The sequence below is a fragment of the Heterodontus francisci genome, chromosome 22 (assembly GCF_036365525.1).
Source record: "Heterodontus francisci isolate sHetFra1 chromosome 22, sHetFra1.hap1, whole genome shotgun sequence".
Taxonomy (NCBI): domain Eukaryota; kingdom Metazoa; phylum Chordata; class Chondrichthyes; order Heterodontiformes; family Heterodontidae; genus Heterodontus; species Heterodontus francisci.
This window is the reverse complement of record NC_090392.1, coordinates 71,387,726-71,411,308: the sequence shown is the minus strand read 5'-3', so window position 1 is coordinate 71,411,308 and position 23,583 is coordinate 71,387,726. Positions and strand designations below refer to the sequence as shown.

Genomic DNA, 23,583 nt, shown 5'->3' with positions numbered 1-23,583 from the left:
GAAGGCTCGAACTTACACATTTCTTTTTCATCTCTCCGTAAAGTGTCCACATGATTTCCATGGTCTGGATCACAGTTAAATCCACAGCTTCATCTTTGCAGTTCCTGCAGGATCAGGAGGAAAAACAGTTTGATCCAAGTCATAACTCAACATCCAGGCTTTATCTTCCATTACAAAAGGAAAAGCTCCCCTGAGTCACTCTCATGTACTCACACCTGGTCCAACAGTCCCATTATAACCATGGGCATTTTATGGCAATCACTTTGATGCCACTCCGCCCTCTTATCTGCTGTCAAGCACTGCATAGATTTCTAGGAGATCCTTAACATGTGGTGATGTACATTCCAAGCTGCCACAGACGATGGATAACAGAATCCAGATACCATGCTTTTTAAGCACTTCAAGTTTCTCCCCTCTCCTCCTTTCCCAAATCTACTAACTCCCTCCACCAGCTCCCAGGGCAGCAGTTACCTGCTCATACCTCACCCAGGTAGTGCCAGTCAGTGAGTGCTGACAGGCTATTCAAGCCAAACTCTCGTGTAACCTCACTTGACATCCACACAGACACACTTCCAGCAGTGGTTGCTGCAGAGTGACCGGGAGGCAGTACACAGAAGAACCACCGAGCTGTTCCCTAATGTCAAAAGTCTGAGTTATGAGGAAAGACTGGAGAAGCTTGGGCTTTACAGCCCAGGAAGGAGACATCGGATCTTACAGCAGGTATATAAAATAGTTAAGGATATTGAAAAAGTAAATCCAGATTGTTACTTTAAATTAGATTGCGAGAGTAGGACTAGTAAACATTTCTTTCAGGACTGAAAGCAAAATTATTCTTCACACAAAGGAGTGTCCAACACATGGAATAGACTAGAGTAGTAGAGGTGAAAATGTTGGGATCATTTAAGAAACAATTAGATACAATAAATGAGACTACAGGATGGATGAACAAAACATGGGATGATTAGCCTTTCTCAACTATAATTACGTGTGATCTTGTTAATAAAACCCCTGGCTGATTTTCTCTTCCCTATCCCTGGGGCACTCTGGTCAGTGATAGGTCACTGGGAACCTTCTTCATGTGTAAATCTCAGAGATATCAAGACATCTGATTGTGAACCATCAGGGAAGCCAATCAAATTATCCAAGTTGAGAAAACAAAAGAACTTGCATTTATATAGCACCTTTCGTGACCTCAGATCATCCCAAGGCACATTACAGTCAACTAAGTACTTTAAAAGTGTAGTCACAGTTGAGATGCAAGAAACGGGACAGCCAATTTCCACACAGCAAGCTCCACAATATGATAATGACCAGATAATCTGTTTTACTGATACCGATCGAGGGAGACATATTGGCTAATACTGGACAGAACTCTCCTGCTTCACTTCAAAATAGTGCCATGGGATCTTTTACATCCACATGGCAGAGACTCGGTTTAATGTCTGATCTGAAGGTCAGACAGTGCAGCACTCCCTCAGTACTGCACTGGGAATGCCAGCCTAGATATTGTGCTCAAGTCTCTAGAGTGGGACTGGAACCTAGGACACTTCTGACTCGGAGGCGAGAGAAATCAGAAACAAGGGCATGTGAGACAGTTTCCCAGCAGAAAGAGAAAAATATTTCTGAAATTAAATGCTAATGGAAGGTTGTTCACAGGTATCTCTCGGCAGCTGTCAGCAGATCTGCTACTTGTCATATTGGAAAAAAATATTTCAGAGGGAGATGTAATGTAACAATGGAGAGAAAATAAACGACTAATAAAATTACAGGCCCCCCAGTGCTGCCATGTGCTGGAGCACTAACCCACACTACATAATGGCAGGATGCCAATCTGCCCACTCAATTCCTGGCTTGGCAAGCTCCCAAACCCATAAAGATGTGAAGAAGAGGGCATTTTTGCCTTCAGGCAGAGGAAAACATAAAATACACAAGGGTGCAAGTACTCTCTAACTGAGACCTGAGCTGCCAACCAACTCTCAACACGAAGAGCAACCGAGGAATAGGCTAACTGCCTGCGTTATGAATGGTACATAAAGTGTAACGACGGAAAATGAACAGATAGTATCTAAAGAGGATGGGATTTTTCAATTTTCTTTTAATATAGAATAGTGAAAGTAAACTAGGCCGATCTCACCTGCACTAGCAGTTTGGGCATTACTACTGATCTAAGCACCCCCGGATTGGAGATGTGGTCCACTCTTCATTGCTTTCTAGTGACCCCTGCTGTAATCTGCATACGCACGTCAAGTTCAGGCTGGGCTGTCATGGCTCTCCCACGCCCTACAAAGTCTGGACACTTGGGTGAGATACCAGAAGGCGGCTGGCCCACATATACCAAGCCAAGCCCAATGTTGTCCTTAGCAAACAGTCTACGTCAAGGCTCTTGGGCAGAACCTTCCAAACACCTGACCTCCATCACCTGGGACAACGGCAGCAAATGCATGTGTGCACAACCACCTCCAGGTTCCCTCTCAAGGCGCACACCATCCTTACTTGGACATGTGGGTGAGATACCAGAAGGTTGCTGGCCCACACAGCTATACTTTATCATACTCAACATCTATCACCGTTCCTGAGTCATCGTTGAGTCACTGTGGGAGGACCTTCACCACACAGACTGCAGCAGTTCAATAAGGAGGCTCCCTTCTCAAGTAGGGATGGGCAATAAATGTCGGCCTTGCCAGTATTCCCCACGACTCAAGAATGAATAAAACAAAGGAGGGATGGCTGTCAGAGGAAAATAAACACTATTTGGACAAATCTAAGTTTCCATTTTCTGCTGTTTGTATTGTTAACAATCTCTAAATGAAATCGCTGATTGGTACAACTGAGTGCAAATTCCAAATTCCTTGCTGCAATAAATGCATGCTCTTTATGAAGTTGTAAAAGATCTCAACTCCCAGTTGTTACAGGTGAAGTATTTTATGCAAAGTAATTATTCTCTGATAATTTCCCGTTAAATTAGGCAGGTAGTCAGGAGCACAACATTCAACCCGAGTTACAACTTTGGGGAGAGGGTGGGGGGGTGCGGGAATGAAGGGTCAGCAAATGCCATGGTTTGGCCAAACTTACCGGGGATTCAGGGCCTACTTTGGGTCCCCAAAGGTTTTGGGATATCACAAGCCTTTCACTTACTCTGTTTGGTACAAAATTTACAATAAGCGAACTATGTAATGAGATAAAAGTATGCACTTTTGAAAAATGGCAGTGATTGTTCAGTAATGTTTGGGCTGGCCACCCTTGAAATGAGAATTAGTTGAAAGGCTGTGGTCAGTGTCTTTGGGAAACCTCTGAATGAAAACGTCCACCTCCTCTTCCAATCCTCCAGGATTTATTTATTTTTATTTTAGAGATACAGCACTGAAACAGGCCCTTCGGACCACCGAGTCTGTGCCGACCATCAATTTATACTAATTCTACACTAATCCCATATTCCTACCACATCCCCACCTTCCCTATATTCCCCTACCTCCTACCTATACTAGGGGCAATTTATTCTTTCTTCTTCTTTCTTCTTTCTTTCTTCTTTTTATAATAGCCAATTTACCTAGCAACCTGAAAGTCTTTGGCTGTGGGAGGAAACCGGAGCACCCGGCGAAAACAGGGAGAACTTGCAAACTCCGCACAGGCAGTACCCAGAATTGAACCCGCGTCGCTGGAGCTGTGAGGCTGCGGTGCTAACCACTGTGCCGCCCTGGAGTCTCCAGGAAGTAAAGATTAATCTCATGGACGCTGCTATGAGTAATCAGGGGGGAAATCAAAGGTTTTAAAAATGTGCAGTTTTTTTTTCATTTGTTTATTAGATTTTAAAATATTGGGAGATGGAAATACAGGCAGGAGGTCATGTGATGAAACATCCTGGAATATGTCGAACCAGAGTTCGCAACCTTGTGTCTTAACAATACAAAGGGTTGAAAGGTATGAATTTTATTTTTAATGCACAAAGTCATTAAGCTGGGCGTTTAATTTTAACATAAAGCAATGGGTGTGAAAACTGCCGCTGGAACTCCTACACATTCTCCACAACGTTCAAGGCACAGCTCCAGTTCGCCTTGTCAACAGATTCTAGACAATGCTGCCAAGATATAGCTCCTGTCTTAGAAGGTCTGTGACTGGCTGCTCAGGAAAAGACAAGCTACTATCAGGCAGGGAAAGGTGAGATTTTGAATGGGGCTGAGCCTTGAATCAGGTTTACAACAGGAAAGTGATTAGATCAATCATCTGGACTATCATGAGGCAACTGGTTTAAAGGCTCATCTAAAATAGCTCAGTGGCCATACAGACGAGAGGTCACCAGGCTTTATCTGCTGTGAGGCTGGTGAGATGCCAGCACAGACATGACAGGCTGAATGGCCTCCTTCTGTGCCGTACTTTTTCTATGGTTCTAAGTATATCACACGGGGCACTTTCCAGCAAGGTTAATTGGATTGCAATCACAGACAGGAAACCTGGTTTGATTCCCCCCACCCCCACCCCCACCCCCCCCCGAGCCCCCATTCTGATTCAGAGCCATTGCTACCCATTCATTCACTCCTACTACCATCCCACTTGAGATCAACTTCAAGCTTCGAGAGAAGATTAAAGGTGAACCTCACTGAAGTATATAAAATACTAAATAGCATAGAGAAGGCAAACATGGAATATTACTTTATGACCCCTGCTGAGTTAAGAACATATTAGTCAAGGACAGGAATTGCTCATTTGGTCTAACAAAACTCATGCTTGATACATAATCTCTTTCCAGTCTACACCCAACGGGATTCTGAATGCCCCCAAAGTCTTTGCTTCAAATACACTGCCAACCAAGTTATTCCAAACATTCATCACCTTTGATTAAAGAGGTTTCTCCTAATCTAATTGTTCTAAATGTAGCTTTCACTAATTGAAATTCATGCCCTCTGGTCTTACTAAACCCAATTTATTGTGAAGTAATATTCAGGCCCAAGGATCTGCCCACTGTACTGTCAAATTCCATCAACCCAATCTCAGTGCTGTCAAACTCCAAGAGTCTCACCCCCATTTCCATCAAAGATCATGACCATCCCTCTGTGATACCACTGTGCAAGAGTAACATCAATGCTGCAGCCCCCACTCCCTCTATGCAGTACTGCTAAATACCGCATCACTATCTCCAACTGGTACAGCTTGCATACCACTTAATGCTCAGCTTTAAAACTGGTTAAAAAAAATTAAACACTTCAATAGATAAGGGAATATAAATACAAAAGAAAGGTCACTCGTGTATGTTTTCACAGAATAATGGAAAGTTGTGGAACGTAATCCCAAAAACACCATTAGAAATCCCACAATAGCATTTAGTAAGAATGGGCTTTAACTTATTCAGCCACTGTAATTCAGTGGGCCTGATGTTGTCTCATTCATGGCATAAAGACTACTATTGCTGCAAAACAACACCTTCTCCCATTCAATGTGAGCAATGATATAGATTTGCTAACATACCATAACATAAAATTTTGATAGCACAGAAGGTGGCCATTCAGCCCATCACAACTGTACCATCCTGCTGAAAAACCCTCTTAATCTTACTCCCAGACCTTTCACCACACACATTAGAAGCTGAATTGGACTATTACTGGACTTAAAATCTATTCACATCATAATTTAAAGAAAAAGTTACAACTAAAAAAGTCAGCCTATCTGGTTTCCTGACAGTGGCTTAGTTCTTTCCTGAAAGTACTTTTCAGTCTTCTTATTTATTAGAACACACTAATGATTAAAGCTGACAACAGATTCCTCCATCATCCATGCACTAGAGAAAGTCACACACTAAACAAGCATCCTTTGTCACTGCATTGTTAATGAGCACATTGAGGACTAAGAATGCAATTTTAAAAAGACTCCATTCCTTGCATTCACTGCCATGGAAACTATACGTTGAGTGAAAATTATGGCAATTACACAGGGTCCAGATTTGTGCGTGGGTATATTCCAAAGACATGTCTATGAGATTGAGGTCCACGAGATCCCTGTCCAGCTTATCACCAGTATAATTCAAGGGGTTTTACAATGAGAATGAGGGCTCAAGAGTGTAAGTTCTCGTCAGTTCAAAGATTTCCCATTGATTCCAGTTTCGGACAACCTCAACAGCGCATCCTCTGGAGCAGCATAGAATCTGTGGATTTCCATGTTATTCTGCGCACGTGCAGACTCCAGGGTCAGGATATTCCTGTGGCCTTCCTGCCGTCAGGCTCAAAACGGGGGTCAGACGTTTGCACTGTATGGGGAACAGTCATTGACTGTGATTTTCCCCGAATTAGCCAATTAATGATCAGAGAGTGGGCTCACTGTCCAATGAAGGATGGCAGGCAGGCTCTTGAAGCTGGACGGCCAATAGGAGGCCCTCCAGAACTGAAGAAGCAGCAGGCTGCCATAACAGGTAAATAAGAGAGGGGTGCCCCAAAATTTTGTCAACTTTTAAATAAAAATTATATTTTGCAGCTGGGCCACCACTGTTGGGGGAGAACCCCTCCATAGAGAGGCCTGCAGCTGAAGGCAGGCAGGGAGGGCCTCTCAGCCTGCCTGAAGCACAGGACCCCCAGTCTGCCATCTGGAGGCTGCCTCCAGCCAACTGAACTGTCCCTTGCCAACTATGGAGACATGGAGGCCAACTGGAAAATCCCAGTCGGCATCTAACAATAGGCCTCAATAAGCCATTCATGATCTTTAATCGGCTACCAGCCACGATAATGGCCTGGGGGCGGGACGGTGCCGGAAAAACTGGCATATCAGCCGGTGGCATAAATTTTCGCCCCCGCTTGCCACCACACTCGCCCCCATCGGGACCAGAAAATCCAGCCCCGGACATTGCTGTCAATTTCAGAGGAGTAACGATGGTGAATGCTGACAGTTTTACCATCACCACCAATACAAAATCCAGGCTATGTTTCTCATTAATGTGCTGAGTATTTTCATAAACTTACACTTTTTTACTGAGCAGCAGTCCTTCCTGGGCCCACTTGAGGTATCTCGTTGGCTGAAGTTGTTGGCGGAAGAGGAGCTCATTAAACACATTTATAAAAGTGAGGTGACAGTGTTGCAGATAGCGCTGTGATGTCATCTTGCACCAATCAGAAGCCATCTCTTCTAAAGGGACAAGATAATGTGGGAAACAATAAAACACTGGTAGGAAGTAGGAAGCAATTACTTTCATGTTCACCATTTGACTCTTAAATGGCACCTTAATACTCCCTACATATAACTGAGGCACCTGTAGCATCAGTGAATTCTTTAGAGGTTTATATCTTAACGAACAAAACTGGCAACTTACATGCTAGCTTTCTCTCTCAATCACTGCCATTACAAAATGTTCACATTAGAACCATGCTGAGTTAGAAAGAATTTGTACAAGGGTGGTCCCAGCTGTTGTGCCTGCATTAGGAAGTCTCTTCCAAAATCAAATTCACACCCGGAGACAAAGTGCAGTGCACAACACTACAGACTCAATATAATCTCTCACACTGTAGCATCTGGAGTATTAAAACAACACAGTGTCCAAAGGCTCAATTATTTAATGGCCTTTGGTCTGCTCTGACATTACCTTAACCTCACAAACCCCACAATATCATGGCTAGAACTGTCAATCAAGTTATGCGGCACTTATCAATACAAGTGATCAAAATTCACGGCTGGTTCCCCTGTGGTTTAATGGGTGAATTCACAGTGCGGTATGAATCACCTGCAATGGCTTCTCTTCCTGCTCCGGTACTGTTACCTCTGCTGTCTCCCAAGAATTTATTCTTGGCTCCCTCCTATTTCTCACCTACATGTTACCCATCGGTGACATCATCTGAAAGCACAGCCTAAGTTTTTACATGTATGCTGATGACACCCAGCTCCACCTCACCACCACCTCTCTCCTCTGCTGTTGTTAAACTATCAGACTGCTTCTCCACATCCAGTACTGGATAAGCTATAATTTCCTGCAGTTAAATATTGGGAAGACTGAAGTTATTGTTTTCCGTTCCCGCACCAAACTCGGTTCCCGAGCAACTGACTCCAGCCTTCACCCCGGGAACTGTCTGAGACTAAACCAGTCTGTTTGCAAGCTTGGTGTCATATCTGATCCTGAGATGAGCTTCCGACCTCATATTTGCGCTATCACTAAGACCGCCTATTTCCACCTCCGTAACATCGCCCGACTGCCCGTCTCAGCTCATCCGCAGCTGAAACCCTCATTTGTTACATCTAGACTTGACTAATCTAATACATTCCTGCTGGTCTCCCACATTCTACCCTTGCAAAACTTGAGGTCATCCAAAACTCTGCTGCCTGTGTCCTACCTCACACCAAGTCCTGTTCACCTATCACACTTGTGCTCACTGATCTAGATTGGCTCACAGTCAAGCAATGTCTTGATTTTCAAATCCTCATGCTTGTTTTCAAGCCTCTCCATGGCCTCACCCCTCCCTGTCTCTGCAATCTCCTCCAGCCCCACAACCCTCCAAGATATCTGCGCTCATCTAATTCTGGCCTCTTGAGTATTGCCAATTTTAATTGCTCCACCATTGGTGACTGTGTCTTCAGCTGCCTAGGCCCTGAGCTGTGGAATTCCCTCACTTTCCTCCTTTAAGGTGCTCCTTAAAACTCACCTCTTTTACAAACCTTTTGATCATTCTGACCTAATATCTACTTATGTGACTCGGTGTCATATTTTGTTTTGTAATGTTCCTGTGAAGCGCCTTGGGATGTTTTATTACATTAAATGTAAGTTGTTGTTATGATACTGAGCTGCACAGACCAGGGATGTCCGAGCTATCACCCATGCCAACACTAGAATGAACATTAGGACGGGCACTGCAGGGTTAATGGCACTTGTGGAACCACAGCCCCAGAGCCAGCACCTTCAGTAACATTTAAAGAGCTGCAGTGGCAGGGGAATGGGGGAATGATGTGAAACATGGCAGCTGCAGGCTAACAGAAAGGAAGAAAATACTTTATACTTAAATGGAATATTAAAAAATGCTTACCAACTGATATTGAAGACCTCATGGTCACAGTTTTCTGTAATTAAAAAAGTTCTAAATTAAAATGTAGCATTAAAAAATCTTGATAGCTTCACTTCCACTTCCATCAACAACCTACTTTATAACTTGACAAAATGTTTCCTGAGATGGCTCTGAATTCCAAAACTATACAAACACACTTCTAGATATCTATTATAACACATATACAAGATTTTACTAGTTTTCAAGTGGAATAAGATATTGCTCCCTGGCTTTCTTTCAGAATTGCGCTTGTAATAGCATGTGATAGGAAATGGAACATTGTATGATGCCTGTAACAATATTAATGATATAGCATCACATGGAATGCAACTGTTATAACTGGGATTATTAGGTTTACCACCATTCACTATTTCTGTGGGCAGGAGCAGTGAGGTGGGACCACTTACTGAGTTCTGGGACTAGCTCTCCCAGTGGTTTTTGGCGTTAGCCAAGGCTCAGTTGGTAGTGTACATGCCTCTGCATCAGAAGACTGTGGGTTCAAGACCCATTCCAGAGACTTGTGCATAAAATCTAGGCTGATATTCCAGTGCAATGTTCAAGTCTTCTGAAGAAGGAATTTTCCTCCACACAAGATCAGGGGGCAGGTTGTTCAACCTTGCCCGTCTAAGAGCGAAGTCCAAAGTATGGAAAGTCCTCATCGGGGAACTCCTCTTTGCTGACGATGCTGCTTTAACATCTCACACTGAAGAGTGCCTGCAGAGTCTCATCGACAGGTTTGCGGCTGCCTGCAATGAATTTGGCCTAACCATCAGCCTCAAGAAAACGAACATCATGGGGCAGGACGTCAGAAATGCTCCATCCATCAATATTGGCGATCACGCTCTGGAAGTGGTTCAAGAGTTCACCTACCTAGGCTCAACTATCACCAATAATCTGTCTCTCGATGCAGAAATCAACAAGCGCATGGGAAAGGCTTCCAATGCTATGTCCAGACTGGCCAAGAGAGTGTGGGAAAATGGCGCACTGACACGGAACACAAAGGTCCGAGTGTATCAAGCCTGTGTCCTCAGTACCTGGCTCTATGGCAGCGAGGCCTGGACAACGTATGTCAGCCAAGAGCGACGTCTCAATTCATTCCATCTTCGCTGCCTCCGGAGAATACTTGGCATCAGGTGGCAGGACCGTATCTCCAACACAGAAGTCCTCGAGGCGGCCAACATCCCCAGCGTATACACACTACTGAGTCAGCGGCGCTTGAGATGGCTTGGCCATGTGAGCCGCATGGAAGATGGCAGGATCCCCAAAGACACATTGTACAGCGAGCTCGCCACTGGTATCAGACCCACCGGCCGTCCATGTCTCCGCTTTAAAGACGTCTGCAAAAGCGACATGAAGTCCTGTGACATTGATCACAAGTTGTGGGAGTCAGTTGCCAGCGTTCGCCAGAGCTGGCGGGCAGCCATAAAGACGGGGCTAAAGTGTGGCGAGTCGAAGAGACTTAGTAGTTGGCAGGAAAGAAGACAGAGGCGCAAGGGGAGAGCCAACTGTGTAACAGCCCCGACAAACAAATTTTTCTGCAGCACCTGTGGAAGAGCCTGTCACTCTAGAATTGGCCTTTATAGCCACTCCAGGCACTGCTCCACACACCACTAACCACCTCCAGGCGCTTACCCATTGTCTCTCGAGATAAAGAGGCCAAAAGAAGACTGAAGGAGTGCTGCATGGTCAGAAGTGCTGCCCTTTACATAGTCCCTTTCACATTCTGAGGACGTTCCAAAGTGCTTTATAGCCAATTAAGTGCTGCACGGTCAGAAGTGCTGCCCTTTACATAGTCCCTTTCACATTCTGAGGACGTTCCAAAGTGCTTTATAGCCAATTAAGTACCTTTGCAGTGTAGTCACTGCAGAAACATAGCAGCCAATTTTCACAATGCAAGATTCCATAAACAGTAATGGCATAATGACCAGGTAATCGGTTTTTGAGATGTTGGTTGAGGGATAAGTACAGGACAGCGGGGAGAATTCCCCTGCTCTTCTTCAAAATAGCACCATGGGTGCTTTTTATGTCCAACGGCAGACGGGGCCCTAGCTTAACACCTCGTCCTATATAAATGCAAGTCTCTGTTCTTTTTTTAGTGAGTGTGCCCTAACGGCACAACACAAATGATAGACAATTAAGTGCCCAGTCTGGGCTGAGTTAGGTGATCTCAGCCAGAGCAAATAAAGAGCTGAACTTCTGCAGTATTAATGGGTCTCGTTCCTGAATCACTATGCAGTAATCCCTGCCAGGAGTGTGCATGAATATAGGATCAGACTCAATTGGGGTGCACACATGGTTAAATAGTTGGCTGATGCTCACTGTCAAGTCTCACATAATAAATAATGACCACCTGCACAAGATTCAGAGGTTATTGGTGCCTGTGAAATCATACTCCCAGCAAAGGGTTAACCCCTTCAGCAAAGGAGGAGGCGAAAATTGGTGAAACACCAAATGACCTCAAGAAGCATTGTCTCCACACTGACATCGTAGAAAGAAAAGGCTTTCTTCCCAGTTCATCTCTGCTACTGTCTCATCGAAACCTCAGCTGCAGGCACTAACTCCTAGATAAACAGGTGCCTGACACCTCTGCTACTTTGGCCAATTAGCCAGAAATGCTCTTTTATTTTATAAAACTAGGTACCCAAGGTCTGTTATGGAACAACCACTGTTTGAGAGCTTTCAATTAAGCAGATAGAAATGAATGCATATCATGCCTTAATTTCCATTTTACACATTCACAGCCAAATACAACAGCAATATAAATTTATACTGTAATCAAAACACAAAGAATGGAGAAAGTTTAAACTGGATGCTGAATTCTTGTCAAAAGAACTGATGTTTTTTAATGTTACTTTAGGGCGGTTATAAGCCAGCTCACATTGGGTCTCCAAATGCTACTTATTTAGGTTTCAAATATAAACTCACAGGCCAGAGATTCAATTGGTTTATCAAGCAATTAAAGTGTTAGGAAAGTTGATTGGCTAAAGGCCATTTCTTCTGTGGGCTTTTTAGTTATCTTGTTTTGTTTACCAGCATAGGCTGGTTGGGCCGAATGGCCTGTTTCTGTGCTGTATATTCTATATAAATTTGTTCACAAGCCAAGGATCCATATTGGATATGTGTATATGTGTGTGTAGACATCAGGCGAGGATGGTCTTGGGTTCGGCTGGCATGTCCTGGTCGAGTAGATGCCCGATTGAAGTAGGGGCCCCGACAACTGCCTCTACATTTGAGTCATCTGTCTTCAGATCAGGAGAATTTGGGGAAGGAAGCAAAGAATAAAAACTTGAATTTATGTTGTACGCTTTACAACCACAGAACGTCCCAAAGCGGTTTGCAGCCAATGAAATACTTCTGAAGTGCAGTCGCTATTGTAATTTAGGCAAAAGCAGCAGCCAATTTGTGTACCAAGCTCCCACGAATAACAATGAGATAAATGACCAGATAAGCTGTTTTCATGACATTTGTTGAGGGATAAACATTGGCCAGAATACTGGGAAGAACATCCCTGCACGTTTTCTGAACAGGCAAGATCTTTTGCGTCCTTAGTTTAATGTCTCATCCAAAAGACAGTGCAGCACACCCTCAATACTGCACTGGAATGCCAGCCTGGTTTATGTGCTCAAGACCTGCATTGAGGCGGAAACCTACAGCCATCTGTGTCAGACACAAGGGTGCCACCACTGGGCCAAGGCTTAAAACAGGATAGTGAATGCCTCAGGATGTCACATACTCATTAGGTTTACTCTGACAGAACCATTCCGAGGACAAGTGATGATTTGTTTTCATTTACATCTACTCACAGTCAGGAATTCTTATACAAAATTGTGGTACGCAAGTAGTAATTTGCACTACTACGGTGTTGAAACTTATGGAAAATGTAAGGGTGTCAAATCACTTGCCCCAGTCTGGAGTGGTTTCTTTCCCCAAAAAAGGAGTGGAATTTGCACAGACAGAGGTGGGGTGGGAGGCCGTGGAGTACAGATAATACAGCACTATGAAATCATTCACTGGAAATCTCACCATTTATTATTTGGCAAGTCCACCCCAGTGCAGCATTAACTTGTCCTCCTGGTGACTGACCCGGATTAGAATTACTATTGGGGATGACAGGCCTTAATGCACAGACTGAAACATGCTGGGATATGTAACATAAAATCATGGGGCTGGAACATAAGAGGAAAATAGGAGTGCGCCGAGCCTCTTTGCTGATAGTTTTTTTTTTGGGGGGGGGGGGGGGGGGGGGGTTCCCTGTACAGCATTCACCCTGACTAACTTCAGGCTGCAGGCAAAATTCTTCCAAAATACCAATCCTGAAAACCATTCCAGGTCTTGAACACGAAAATCAAGGCTGAAACTCCAGGGCATTACTGAGGGAGTCCTGTACTGTCAGAGATGCCATCTTTCAGTTGAGATGTTAAACTAAGACACCCCCACCTCCCCCAAACTCGGTCTGCACTCTCAGTTCAATGTAAAAGATCCCACGGCACTATTTCAAAGAAAAGCAGGGAAGTTATCCCTGGTATCCTGAGTAATATTTATCAATCAACATCACAAAAACAGATTATGTGGTCGTTATCACATTATGGTTTGTGGGAGCTTGCTGTGCGTATATCGGCGATCACATTTCCGACAACATTAACTTCAAAAAGTACTTAATTGGCTGAAAAACACTTTGAGACAGCCAGTGGTCGTGGAAAGCACTACCTAAATGCAAATCTTTCTTTTAGACACCCCTCCACAGCATCAGGCGGTGCTAGGGGCAGAGTTACAGAGTAACTAGGGTCGCGCTCCCCCAAACACTCCCCACAAGCAGACTGAGACCAAATCTGGAATTCTATCAGTCAGAACTCTCCTGCTCCCTATCCAACCATTTCAACAGCCAGATAACAAACCCCCCCCCCCCCCTCCCCCTCCCTCCTCTCTCTCTCCCCCCCTCTCCTCCCTAAAAACAAAGCCCAATGCAGATGGGTTTAAGTGTCGCCTGCTAATAAGGCTGAACAATGCTACACTTATCAAAGACTTAAGTTCGGGGAGGGGAAGAGACCTCCCAAATTGTAACCTGTCATCTAAGATCAGTTTGAAATGGTGTAAGGGAGGGAAGAGACAAGTGAGGAAAAGATTTCGGTTCCATGTGGGCAGCGTGTCCACTGTATCACACGCTGGGAATCTCACCCTTTCCCCCGCTGCTCGCTACAATGTAGCACCCGGGGAGAGGCTTCGCTACAAGAGGGGCTTTAAACTGAAGCAAGCTCGCTCCCTCACCATATATCGCTGCGATTTCACCCACCGATCTCTCTGTGTCTCCTCTTCCGATCCTACTAAAAAAAAACCCACACACACATTAGAACTAAAACTATCGCGAGCGTTGAGAGGGGAAAATAATTAAAAGGGGCATTGTACCTTCAATTGGAGAGACACCAAATGTGCTACATCTCTCTTATATTTTTTAAAAACACGATGTGTATACTTTTGTGTGGCATTTTCAAATTTACTCCCCAGATTTAATTATGGTCTACGGACTGAAATTAAAGTGCTATTTGCAATGGGCCACATGGCCTGCCAGCTCTTCCTCTCCCCACAAGTCTGTTGTTAAAAGGGTCGAGTTAATTCTGCTGAGCCCTCCAGTAAGTTTTGGACTGCAGAATTTAATTTAAAAGACAGGCTTCGCCAAAAGGGAGTGTGAGTCCTTTAAAGATGAAATTTAGTCTAACTGAATTCTGATGAGCTGACCGACTAAACCTTAATGAACTTTTTGTTTCACATGCCAGATTGTGCGAAAATGGGAAGTTAGTGGGAGTGCTTCTTTCTTTTTCCTCCCTGCTTCACATGCGAGAGAAGACTGGGACAGACTGGATAGCTCTTTCAAAGAGCTGGCACACACACAATGGGCCGAATGTCCTCCTTCTTTGCTGTAAGATTCTATGCTGACTGGCCTTTTGTATATTTCCAACATTTAAGATTTACAGAATTTGCTCTTTACTTTTATACCCCTGTACTCGTTGACCTACATTCGCTCCTGGTCCACTAAATTTAAAAATTCTCACCCCTGTTTAAATCCCTCAATAGCCTTACCCTTTCCTATCTCTTAGAATCAAAGAATGTTACAGCACAGAAGGAGGCCATTCAGCCCATCTCTGTAACTTCCTCCAGCCCAACAACCCTGTGAAACTCTACATTCTTCCAAATCTGACCTCTTGTGCATCATCCAGTTCCTTCACGCCACCATGGGCATTAATGCCTTCAGTCATCTGGGTCCTAAGCTCTGGAATTCCCTCTCTACACCTCTCTGCTTCTCTCTCCCCTCCTTTAAGACACCCTATAAAACCTACAAAAACAAGAAATGCTGGAATGCTTGTTTATAATCTGTGACTTTTTAAATATTTGTCAGTTCCGAAGAAGGGTCGCTGACCCGAAACGTTAACTCTGCTTCTCTTTCCACAGATGCTGCCAGACCTGCTGAGTGATTCCAGCATTTCTTGTTTTTGTTTCAGATTTCCAGCATCCGCAGTATTTTGCTTTTATTTTACTATAAAATCTACATCTGTTCTAATATCTCCTTTCTTTAGCTTGGCGTCAATTTTTGTTTGATTACACTCCTGTGAAGCGCTTTGGGACATTTTACCACAGTAAAGGTGCTATATAAATGCAAGTGGTTGTTGTTGCCTTATTGGTTTGTGGAAGTCAGCTGTGGCTCAGTTGGTAGCTCCCTCTCTCTCCCCTGAGTTCCCTTTCGCCCTCAGGTGGACATAAAAGATCCAATGGCACTATGTTGAAGAAGAGCAGGAGAGTTATTCCTGGGGGCAATATTTATTCCTCAATCAACATTACAAATCTGGTTAATATCACATTGCTGTTTGTGGGAGCTTGCTGTGTGCAAATTGGCCGCTGTGTTCCCGACATTACAACATTGGGATGTAAAGCGCTTTGTGCTGTCCTGTGGTCATCCATGACAGGGGGCGCTGTATGCGGAGGGAGGGGGAAGAAGCGGGGGCGGCGCCGATCGCTTGGGGCTCTTAAAGGTGAAGGTTCGCCGCGACCCCTTAATGATTTTGCCGACGTTTAGAGGGGTGGGCTGTTCGTGATGTGAGGGTTTGGGCGGCTGTTTGAGTGTCCGAACCCGGGTCCCAGGTGCTTCGGCCTCCCGATGGGTAGGAAGAGGAGGACGACGAAAAAGCAGAAGGCGGTCGAGGCCGAGTTTTATTGCGAGGTTTGCAGACAGACTTCCTTCAGCGGCCGGAGCCATGCGTATGGGCTGAAGCACCAGGAGAGGCTCGGGGCGTTGCTAGGCCGCTTTTTGCAGAAGGTAAGGGGGTGGAGGCTGGGCTCCCTGCGCCGGGAGTTGGGAGGATAGGCCTCACTTAAAGGCGTTGTGTCTGTATGAATAAATATGTGGCAAAAAAAAAATAAGCTGTGAGTTACACCTGGATTCTCAGCTGCTGAAAGGGGTTTGACCCACTCGATTGTGTCAAAGGAACGTAGGAGCAGGCCATTCAGCCCATCAAACCTGCCTTCCCATTCAATATGGTCATGGCCAATCGTCCACTTCAATGCCTTTTCCCCCACACTATCCTATCATCGGTATTTAGAAATCTCTCAATCTTGGCTTTAAACATTTTCAATGACTGAGCTTCCACAGCCCTCTGGAGTAGAGAATTCCAAGAAATTTCTTATTATCTCTGTCCTAAATGGCTGCCCCCTTATTTTGAAATTGTGTCCCCTGATTCGAGACTTCCCAACCAGGGGAAACCTCTTAGCTGCATCTGCCCTGTCTATCCCTTTAAATATTTTGTAGGTTTCAATGAGATCACCTGTCATTCTTCAAAACTCTAGAGAATACAGGCCAAGTTTCCCCGGCCAATCCTGACATCCCAGGAAAAAGTCTGGTGTACCTTCGTTGCAATGTCCTCCCTAAGGTAAGGGGACCAAAACTGCACACAGTACTCCAGGTGTGGTCTAACCAAGCTTCTATACAATTGAAGCAAGACTTCACTATTCCTGCACTCAACTCCTCTTGCAATAAAGGATAACATACCATTTGCCATCTTAATTGCTTGCTGGACCTGCACGTTAGCTTTCAATGACTTATTGACAAAGACTCCCAGGTCCTTTTGTACATCTGCACTTTCTAATCTCTTACCGTTTAAGAAATAATATATGTCTATATACAACGAAGTGCCACTTATTTTTTTAATGAAGACCTTGTCCCTTTAGAGACCTACTGTGTTACTGTAACAATATGAATACAATTTAATTATCCACATTTTATACCAGGGAGGATATTGTCAACTCTGGGTGCCACTGGAAAACTGCAGACCCACTGTACTGTTGCAAACAGGGCAGTGGGACACTGGCTCCCAGGAGGGCTGTAACATCACAAGCTGGGCGATTAATAATGTACACAAGCTCTTCTCAAAGGTGCCATGCGGTTCTTGTTTTGAACTTGTCAAAAGGGAATTTCATTTTCTTTTTATTCCTTACTGCTACCCCTTCCAGAATGGAATTGGTTAATGCTTTCCTCTAGTTCAGATGTTAATTGGCATGAGCTATTGTGTCTGCCACAGTTTATCACTGTGTATGATTATGCGACATTTGGATTGGCATTAAAATGCATTCAGCTTAGCTAACAATGTGCAAAATAACAAGGTGTTCTAAATATTAGTTCACTTGTGTTCAATTTGCTTATCTTTTGAAGGTGAGACTAAGGATATCGTCTACCCCCTACTTGATCTGCCTATTACCTTTTACCTCCAGTTACATTTTCCTTTTTTCCTCCTCTTCCTGAAACTGTTGACTTCTTGTTGATGTCTCATTGACACAAGGCAGTCGCCCTCTGGTACCTCACTGGTTCGATTCTGGGTACTGCCTGTGTGGAGTTTGCAAGTTCTCCCTGTGTCTGCGTGGGTTTCCTCCGGGTGCTCCGGTTTCCTCCCACAAGCCAAAAGACTTGCAGGTTGATAGGTAAATTGGCCATTATAAATTGTCACTAGTATAGGTAGGTGGTAGGGAAATATAGGGACAGGTGGGGATGTTTGGTAAGAATATGGGATTAGTGTAGGATTAGTATAGGTGGGTGGTTGATGGTCGGCACAGACTCGGTGGGCCGAAGGGCCTGTTTCAGTGCTGTATCTCTAATCTAAAGTGGCCGTTGTTCTTTCATAAAATCTGGCATTGGCAGGCTATTGGACTGCAAGAGGCACTACATCTGAACCCGATCTTTCCCTTGCAAGACGCACATGGACTTGAAGCAGAGGTAGCGCGATAATTATTAGGACCATCTATCCTAATTTATTTTCCTCCTGTCACCCAGGGGCACTGAGGTCAATTGTAGCATCCATACCTTCACCCCAGCTGAGAGCAACTTACTGAATGCAGTCGAGGGAATGATGTGTGGATCTTCCTAATCTCGATGACTCAGCCATTGACTTGCTAAACCTACTAAACTGTGACAGCCTATTTTTAATCTTTTGCGATGGTTGATGGGCAAGGTCACTAGTTCCCACATCTTTATCGGAGTCTTTCTGAAACAGGCCACTGACAGTTGTGCAAGATAATGCTGACTCTCAGCTAAAACTGGCGATTCAGTGTGTGTCCACTTGCTGTTTGTAAAAGGAATAGGAAGTTAGTGGTAGGGTCAGTAATGTTGAATTCTGCTATCATCGATACTGCCAAAAGAATACTATCTTTAAGAACTTGAGTGCTGTTATGTTGGCAAATGAAATCAGATACAGAAAAGCATACAGTGCTTCATTTTGTTTTAATTATGTAAGTTGTTTGACAGATACTGCTGTGATGCTGTTTATCATATCATTATTTTGAAAATAAATACTGTTCCCAATTGCTGTGTAGCTGATGTCTGTGGGCAGTGGTTTTCATTTCATTTCAACAGCACTGTGGGTGCACTCACACTATATGGATTGCAGTAGTTTAAGAAGGCGGCTCACCACCACCTTCTCGAGGGCAATTAGGAATAGGCAATAAATGTTGGCATTGCCAGCGATATTCGTTCATGAATTGAGGACAATTTTAATAATTCTATTCAGTGACATCCGCCAACAGTAGAAATCAACCATTGCCTACTAGTGGCACATTATAAACCGTAGTCAGGCTTAGCCATTTACTTCTCTAACCTTCAGGATATAATCAAACCCACCACTTTTACTGTTATCCCTATACTTACAGAAAGAGGTGACCTTGATGCCTTGCTGGCTGTGGGATTTGAGACATATTTGCACAATACGTTTACATTAGGGACAGTAGTTTACCAGTATGCCCAGTACCTGAAATTCTTTTACTCTGCAGTCTACTCCTCTAAGATTCAAGTTTCTTCATTGGATTTTCTGTAATTCAAATTGAAATTGTGCTTCAAAACACCTTCTGTCCTGTCTTTTTAAAATTGCCATTGATTTTCTGGAGGCTCTGTTTGTCGACGTACTTCAATCAATGTGCGCCCAGTTGCAAGGTCATTACTCAGTTTTGTGCCGACTGAACATAGGTCAACAAAAGCTATTATAAACTGACAGAATAGCATAATGTTAAAATTTGAGCTCACTCCAGATAATCTCTTGTGTCTGATGTGAAAAGTCCATTTTTGTAGGCAAGCCTCATCTGAAATGTGACCTTGTGAAGTAATGTGGGACAGCAAGCCATTGGGTGAGCAATAAATTCTTGTTGCTATTCACCCTTCACTGTTGAGAAGCCAGATGATTTCTTGGATACCTTATCCAGTGCTCACAATCGCTGAATGACTGCAAATACCACATTGACAATAATGAATAAGAACTACTAAACAAGTTTTTAAGTACTCCATCATGCAGTTACCATTTCCATACATTGGATGAAGAGTTGGCCATTCAGCACTTCAAGCCTGTTCGGCCATTTAATTAGATCATGGCTATATGAACTGCATTTATATGACTTAGTTCAGTTACTCTTAATACCCTTGCCTAACAAAAATCTATTCACTTCAGTTTTGACATTCAATTGCCATCACACCCAAACCCAAGATCAACAGATTTTTTGGGGAGAGTGTTCCAGATTTCCACAACCTTTGTGCAAAGATGTGCTTTCTGACAGCACGTCTGAACTGCCTAGCTCTAATTTTAAGGTTATTTCAGCTTGTTCTTGACTCCCTCGCCCACGGAAAATCCTTTAATTATAAACGCTTTGATTGGATTACTCCTCACCCTTCTATACTCATTCATTCCCCATCTCTGCCACCTTCCTTCATGTGGAAACACTTGTCCTATTTCAAGCTGATAATTGGAGGTGTTTAGTGAGACAAAGGGAGGAATACTTGTCTCGCAAGTTTTCAACAAAAAATGCATTCAAGAACCTGGCAGTAAAGGCTTTCAAAAAAAATTCCATCTTTCATGTTTGCTTTTGTAGATCTGATGAGTACAATGTAGAGAAGTTCACCAAAGAATGATGGTTCCTTTAAAAGTGGTTGCTGTTCTTCCCAGGTTGAAGATGCTCAGAAGTTTCTTAAAGAAGTGCAAGTGGAGAAATATGACTTCACTGAGCATGAGCAGAACTTCTGGTGCTACTGCTGCAAGAGGGACGTGAAGAAACACATCACGAATGGGAGCGTTGCTGTGCTGTACGGGGGGCTGCTGGAACACTTTGTAAGGTACTGGATCGGGGGAAGCAGCTCTTCCCTACTTTATTCAATTATAGTTTCCTGCCACAGTGAAGAAAAATTCCAGTGGTCGCTGCTGGCAATCATGGAATAAAAATGCAGCGCTCGTTACTCCGATTTGCAACAAAAATAATGGGAAGCACTAGTATCTCAATTGATATGATTGTCCTCCAAATGCTAATTTTTTTACTTTCTTGTGTAGCTCAGAACACTTGAAGCAAACCAACAAATTCTGGTGGGAAAACAAAGCCGACATCAAATTGAAAGACCGGTTTCTACTGTCTGGCGATGCTTATGAGAAGTAAGTGGTGGATTTCAACTCTGCAATCGATGCTGTATTGTCTCAAATTGATCTTGTATAAATCTGAGAAATGAAAGGAAACGTCATTCAATGAGAATGATCTTCAACCTCAGCCCCACTTGCCTGCCCAATCTCCATATCCCTTGATTCCCTTAAGATTCCAAAAGTATATCAATCTCTGCCTTGAATATACTCAATGACTGAGCATCTGCAGCCCCCTAGGGTAGAGAATTCCAAAGATTCACAATCCTGAGTGAAGAAATTTCTCTTCACCTTGGTCCTAAATGGCCAGCCCCTGATCCTGAGACTATGCCCCCTAGTTCTAGACACTTGAGCCGGAGGAAACCGCTTCTCTGCATTTATTCTTTCTCTGAATCTTGTGTTTTAATGAGATTACCCCTCATTCTTCTAAACTCGAGGTTTTTAATAAGAGGGGGAATGGGGACCCATTTTGAAATACAGTCCTACACTATTGCTCAATACAGTTACACAGTGATGGAAATATATGAACATACAAAAATGACTGACAGGAAAAGACCAGCTGGTCATGAAGCCTGTCACGTACAGTAATGCTAGGGCAAAACATCTTGATCTGCAATGATCCCTACACAACATGAGCCATGTAATTCACTGGAAGAGCCCAAAAAAACAGATTTTTGCTTTTTAAAAAAGGTTAATTTGAAGGTTGGCTCCCAGCCAAGCAACGTGTTGATTTTTAAAATTCTCATCCTTGTTTTCCAATCCCTCCCTGGCCTCGCCCCTCCCTATCTCTAATCTCCTCCAGCCATTAATCCAAGATATCTACACTCCTCTAATTCTGGCCTCTTGAACATTCCTGATTTTAATTGCTCCACCATTGGTGGCCACGCCTTCAGTTGTCTAGGTCCAAGCTCTGGAGTACCCTCCCTACACCTCTCCACCTTGCTTTCCTCCTTTAAGACAGTGCTTAAAACCTATTTCTTTAACTAAGCTTTTGGTCATCCTTTTGTTACTCAGTGTCATATTTTGTTTTATAATCTCCTGTGAAGCGTCTTGGGAATTATTATGTTAAAGGTGCTATATAAATATAAGTTGCTGTTTTTAAAAAGGAATTCTGGGAAATTCCCCTCCAAGCCCCTCCCCCTCCCATCCCCCAATGGCGATCAAACAAGTTCCACAAGACTACAGTGAACATACTGCTCGCTGCATGAGCTCACAGCCTATTCCTATGTTTTCTCATATGATCTTGGCTGTGTCTGAGTGATGTGTAGACTGATTACACCACACTTTTAATAGAAATTTGGGGCAAATTGTCTACCTGGTCCTTTAGTTGGGGATTTGCCCATTGGAGACCAAGAATGAGGGAAGAAAAATGCACTTATGATTAAAAATTGGGATTTTTTCCCAGTTAATTCTCTTTTCACTGCCTATTAAGGTTCAAAGCAGTTGTCGCAAAGGCAGTGGAAAACTATGAAGAGAAGGAGGATGAATTTATTAAACAGGTATGTGTGGGTTAAATTGTTGTAATTGCGTTTCTATGCAGTGTTACCATTAAGGTGTCTGCTGTGGGTAGCATTCTCGCCTCTGTGTCAATAGTGCGAGTTCAAGTCCAACTCAAGGGACTTGAGCACAAATGCTATGCTGACACTCGTGTAGTACTGAGGGCGTGCTGCTTTGTTGAAGGTGCCGTCTTCCGGATGACATGTTAAACCAAGGCCCCAGCTGCCTCCTGGGTGGACCTAAAAGATCCCATGGTGCTATTTTGAAGAAGAGCAGAGGCGTTCTCCCCAATTCTTATCCTTCAATCAAGACCACAAAAATACAGATTATCTGGTTATTATCTTGTTGATCTTTGTAGAGCTTACTGTGCAAATGGGCTGCTGTGTTTCCTACATTACAACAGTGACCACACTTCAAAATTACTTCATTGTCTGTAAAGCATTTTGGGATGTCCTGAGGTTGTGAAAGGTGCTATGTATGCAAGTCTCTTTTTTTTTTTTTTCCCCCCCCCCATTATTTCTCATCTTGCTACATCTCAGCTCCATTGTTGTATGGTCTGGAGTGCTGCTGAGTGGAGGCTAAAAGCAGCCCCCCCATCGAAAATAATGGATGGGAAGATTGGTGGCAACATCATCGAACTTGTTCATGTAACGCCTACTAGTCTGAATAGGATGAGGTTTAGAAACAGATTGGCTGCCTACACTAAGCTACAGGAGGTGTATGGTTGGGAGAGGGAGAGGGCGGAATAAAATTTTACTTTGTTGAGTTAAAGGAGACTGATTGCAATAGCATTATAACAAAGCCTCTCTCAACCATTTAAAGCAATTAGATTCATGCATATTGTAAACCCTTTGAGTTTACATTTCCGTTGTCAAAATTATGGTGATTTCCTGTGTTTTAGTTGAAAAAATCTAATGGTATTACTCAAACAAAACTATAGTGACTAAGATTCTACTAAAGTTCTCTGCTTTTTTGTAACACTGGTATTAATGCATTTATATATCTATTTGGGAACAGTGCTGGTCAGAAAACATATCTTGTGCCCTCAGTGCTGAGAATCTGCAAGGGACAGTCTTGGTTATTGCTTCAAAGAAGCTCCGTATCTAATGTCTAAGACGTTCTGGTTGATTCACATTGACGTGTTAATAAAGATGTTAATG

The 23,583-nt window shown here is 43.6% G+C and overlaps 3 protein-coding genes across 3 annotated transcripts in view; 1 reads left to right on the top strand and 2 right to left on the bottom strand.

Annotated features, from left to right (window-relative positions):
• Window positions 1–14,333, bottom strand: part of LOC137381423 (E3 ubiquitin-protein ligase DZIP3-like) — a 77,315-nt gene extending 62,982 nt beyond the window's left edge. Inside the window, exons 1-4 of the mRNA XM_068053999.1 lie at window positions 14,271–14,333; window positions 8,988–9,021; window positions 6,942–7,104; window positions 17–104 (exon numbers count right to left, since the gene is read on the bottom strand). Of these exons, the coding sequence (XP_067910100.1) occupies window positions 17–104; window positions 6,942–7,104; window positions 8,988–9,021; window positions 14,271–14,273 (288 nt within the window). The 5' untranslated portion in view covers window positions 14,274–14,333. The remainder of the gene's footprint in view (window positions 1–16; window positions 105–6,941; window positions 7,105–8,987; window positions 9,022–14,270) is intronic.
• Window positions 14,334–16,001: 1,668 nt separating this feature from the next.
• cenatac (centrosomal AT-AC splicing factor) overlaps window positions 16,002–23,583 on the top strand; it is a 19,737-nt gene continuing 12,155 nt past the window's right edge. Inside the window, exons 1-4 of the mRNA XM_068053994.1 lie at window positions 16,002–16,311; window positions 20,468–20,634; window positions 20,846–20,944; window positions 22,359–22,425. Coding sequence (XP_067910095.1) covers window positions 16,153–16,311; window positions 20,468–20,634; window positions 20,846–20,944; window positions 22,359–22,425 — 492 coding nt within the window. The 5' untranslated portion in view covers window positions 16,002–16,152. The remainder of the gene's footprint in view (window positions 16,312–20,467; window positions 20,635–20,845; window positions 20,945–22,358; window positions 22,426–23,583) is intronic.
• Window positions 18,744–23,583, bottom strand: part of rps25 (ribosomal protein S25) — a 27,287-nt gene continuing 22,447 nt past the window's right edge. The window contains exon 6 of the mRNA XM_068053998.1: window positions 18,744–21,007. The gene's annotated coding sequence lies outside the window, so the exon portion shown is untranslated. The remainder of the gene's footprint in view (window positions 21,008–23,583) is intronic.